Below are 3,987 nucleotides of genomic sequence, written 5' to 3'. Positions count from 1 at the left end.
GCGCCTGTGACAGGGACCCGGGTTGTATGGGGGATCCGAACCGCCGGCGGGAGCGCCGCCATGCTCCCAAGCGGCGCACTGTAGCAGTGCGCCACCGGGCTGGCCCGAAAATACACTTTTCCAATATAAAACTTATACGTGACTCAACCTGTTCAATTGCTCCCTGCAGTAGGTCATTAAAATGTTAAACTACTCATCTGTACATGGCTCTTCCAGTTTCTAGAATACAGGAATGGATCTCTTTTTCAAGCAGCATGGTAAGAATTTGTAACAGGGCAGATAATTCCCACCTCATAGGATTGTGAAGATTACACGGGATTATGAAAAGAGCTAGCAAGAATTTGAATTGTGTGGGCTAGAAAGATGGTAATCAGGAGCCAGGAGTTCAGCTACCTAGCTTCTGTATTTCACTCTTACATGTGAATTGAGGGATTAATAATGGTCTTGTAAGAATAATAATAAATATTTTTTTATACTTTCTCGGTACCAGATACTATTATAAGCACATAAGTATGTGAATTTATCTAATCTTCATGATGGTGTATGAGGTTGACACTACTGCCATCATCTCCACTTTAGGGGAAAATGATGCTCAGACAGGTTATATAACTAGCCAAAAATCCCACAGCTGCAAGAGCTGAAACCAGGATTGCACCTAGGCAATCTGACCTCACTACTGTGCTCTTAATATTGGGACCTCACTTTCTCTTTCAAGGGAATTTCCATCATGAATGCTTCAGGGCTAATGCTTATTTTACTGAAGTCTAGTGCCTTACTTAGTCCCACTGACTATACTCTTGCTTAAAATGAGTAACCCAGTTGTCTTCCCCTCTTAACTTGTTTGGAGGCAGTTCATAATGCATAACTAGTACCTAGTAAGTAGTAAAAGGCAACCGGGTTGATTTCAAGTGAAAAGAGTAAGAAGTCCTTTTGCTCTGTTCCTTTTTCTTTCTCTCCAGTCCTTTTCCCACCCAATTCTACTTCCTCCTCCAGGATATTAGTAAGGACTTTCCCCTGAAGCACCTTGATTGGCTAACAATGGACGAGGAGAAGGGAACACCCTTAAGCAGAAGGACAGTTACAGGGGTGGCAAACTGTTCCCAGTGTGTACTTCTCTGTTGACGCCTTATCACCTTAGAGTGAATAGCAGCTGCAGATGAATTCACAGAGTACCCAAGAGCTCAGCCTGTACACGCAGACCATTCACTGTCATAGGCACACCAAGAGGTGCATTCTGCAGTATGAATATTCCAGTAGACAGTAGGGATCTTCAGTTCTTTTCTGGAAAATAAAAGTAGGGAAAATCCAAAACAGTGACCAGCTTAGCTACAGTTTCCCCAGATGTCTATCAGGTATCAGCTGTATTATTACCAGATGGATGAGAGTGATTTTCACACAATTGAATAACAATAGTCATCTTTTATTGCCACCCTTGAACATTACTCTGATCCTCACATCAATCCTACTTACTTTCCTCATCTTATGGATGAGAAAACTGTTCAGGGCCAACCCCGTGGCTCATTCGGGAGAGTGCAGCGCTGGGAGCGCAGCAGCTTTCCCACTGGTTCGGATCCTATGTAGGGATGACCGGTGCGCTCACTGGCTGAGCGCGGTGTGGGCGACACCAAGCAAAGGGTTGCGAACCCCTTACCGGTCACAAAAAAAAAAAAAGAAAAGAAAACTGTTCAGAGAGGTTAAATAATTTGTCCAAAATCATACAGCCAGTACATGGCCAAGCCTGAATTTGAAATATGAACTAAAAGAAACTTCCTTCCTTCAATATCAGAAAGATTTAGAAAACTATTTCATCAGTATAAATAAGGTGGGGAGGTAGGGAGAAATACAGTTTTTTATTAAACTACAAAGTGGAAATAGTATGGAATCCCAAAATTAAGGTCATGTTCTTATCTACTGCCTTTTTGTACCTCTGTACTACAGTGTACTGGAAAAGGGGTAGATTTTGAGCATCAGCACTACTGGTTATGAAAAGATAAATTTACTAACTTAGAAACTGGGGAATTGCAAAGCTAGGGTTTACAGACCCCTCTAGTCTGTTGCACAGACTGGGTCACAAACTGCCCCCATGCAGGTCTGTGAGCTAGGTAATAGAAAAAAAAGGTCCTGGGAGCCGTGGGTATAGAAAAGTGAGTGGGCTTTATTCACATCTAGGAGCAACTCTCCTAGTGGCTTCTCTGAGAGTTCTGAGAAGCACTGCGGATCAGAGCTGTTAGTCTTTTATACTTAAGTCCGTAACCCTGGGCCCCTGGGTGCCCATACGCAATTACGTTAAGTAGTAACAAGGAATACCTGAGGATATTTACAGCAACTGCTGGGCAAGATTCTGAACATCTGAGGGGCCCTGACCATTTCCCTATTTATTCCCCAACAGGAATATTTAAGCCTATTTAAAATTCTGTATACCTACATAGGATTGCTAAGTCTTGGAAGAAAAAATGCATCTCCCTCAAATAGGACCAACGTCGCATTTGAAAACAGTTGATATATCCTTCATTAAGGTCCATTGATGGTTCTAAAGTATACTCATGATGGGTGAACTTGGGATAGGGATTGCTAAAAACCTCTCAGGTTCAACAAAAAATACTCCTGCCTCTAAAATGCCCTGGCTTTGCTGAACATTATCTCCAGGTCATTTGTGCATTGCTTTCTTTAGTTATTATACAGATCAGCACTTTCCAATGAAAAGATAGTTGAGTCACATACATAATTTTTAAATTTTTAGTAGCTATACCTTAAAAAGTAGAAAGATATAGGTGAGATTAATTTTAAGATATATCTTAACTCAATATATCCAAAATAATACCATGTCAACATGAAATGAAGATAAAAATTATCAGTGAGATACACTATTTTATTGTCTTCAAAATCTACTGTGTATTTTACATTTACAATAATATGTCAATTTGATCTAGCCACATTTCATGTGCTCAGTACTCGGTGAGTGGCTACCATATTGTGTTTGCATAGAGAAATTTCATATTATATATAGAAACTAGAAACAGGACATACTTCAGAGTATCTGTTCTTTATTTGACATTTTTATTTGAGAGATTTTCATAGTTATGTAGATTTAGGGAAGAGCTATAGAAGCATAGAAAATTTAAGAATATTACATTTTATGTCAAAACCCATAGTTGGATTTTATTCATTATAAACATAGTCATTAGTTTTAGAGATTACAGAAATGCCAATTTTGGATTTTGTTCGCTGATGGAAATCCTTAAGAGTGATTTTCTTTGGTAATGTGAACAGTGTAGATTATTGGAAAGCACTGAGTTCCAAAAAAATTCAAATGTTAATCTTTGAATATGTACCACTAACCCATCTATTAAGCTAATTTGAATTCCTGTTTTGTTTCTCTTCAGAAAATTGCTTCAAAGTTTAAAAAAATAAAATCTCAAATAGCTTTTTAAAATTTTGTATCTCTTAATATAAGTAGTCTTGGATATGAGTTACATTATGTAAACATAGTTTACTAGAAATTTATTGTAATACATTTTTATTAAAGAAATGTTATTTTGGCCCTCTTAGATAAGTCATTACTTGAAAAAAGAATATGAAAAAGATGAGAAGCCACGTGACAAGTCATATCAGAATGCAGTTTTAGAAGATATTTTTAAGAAGAATGACCATGATGGTGATGGCTTCATTTCTCCCAGGGAATACAATGTACACCAACATGATGAACTATAGCATATTTTTCCTACATTTTTTGAGCGGCTTTCCGTATTTGATATATAAACAAAGTTATTTTTCTGCAAGTTGTATTTTCTGTTTTTCCCCCATGAGAAGATATTTCGATCCCCTCAATACGTGTGATTTTGATGTAATAAATGTGAGACTCTGCAAATTTAACTTTCAGGAAAGGTATGATTGTGTTTCCTGTTGCTTTATTCTGTGAACACAAATTGCAGCACCATGAAATAGACCTCTGTGTCCCAGTGGACAGTTTTCCCCCTTCAAGATATA

At 38.2% G+C, this 3,987-nt stretch overlaps 1 protein-coding gene across 1 annotated transcript in view; it reads left to right on the top strand.

The window, feature by feature from the left end:
• Nucleotides 1–3,888, top strand: part of FKBP7 (FK506 binding protein 7) — a 10,743-nt gene extending 6,855 nt beyond the window's left edge. Inside the window, exon 4 of the mRNA XM_008567046.1 lies at nt 3,550–3,888. Within this exon, the coding sequence (XP_008565268.1) occupies nt 3,550–3,711 (162 nt within the window). The 3' untranslated portion in view covers nt 3,712–3,888. The remainder of the gene's footprint in view (nt 1–3,549) is intronic.
• Nucleotides 3,889–3,987: the final 99 nt, after the last annotated feature.

The sequence above is a fragment of the Galeopterus variegatus genome, unplaced genomic scaffold, assembly GCF_000696425.1.
Source record: "Galeopterus variegatus unplaced genomic scaffold, G_variegatus-3.0.2 Scaffold287, whole genome shotgun sequence".
NCBI lineage: Eukaryota > Metazoa > Chordata > Mammalia > Dermoptera > Cynocephalidae > Galeopterus > Galeopterus variegatus.
Note: the sequence above shows the minus strand (reverse complement) of the source record. Positions and strands in the feature narration are given on the sequence as shown.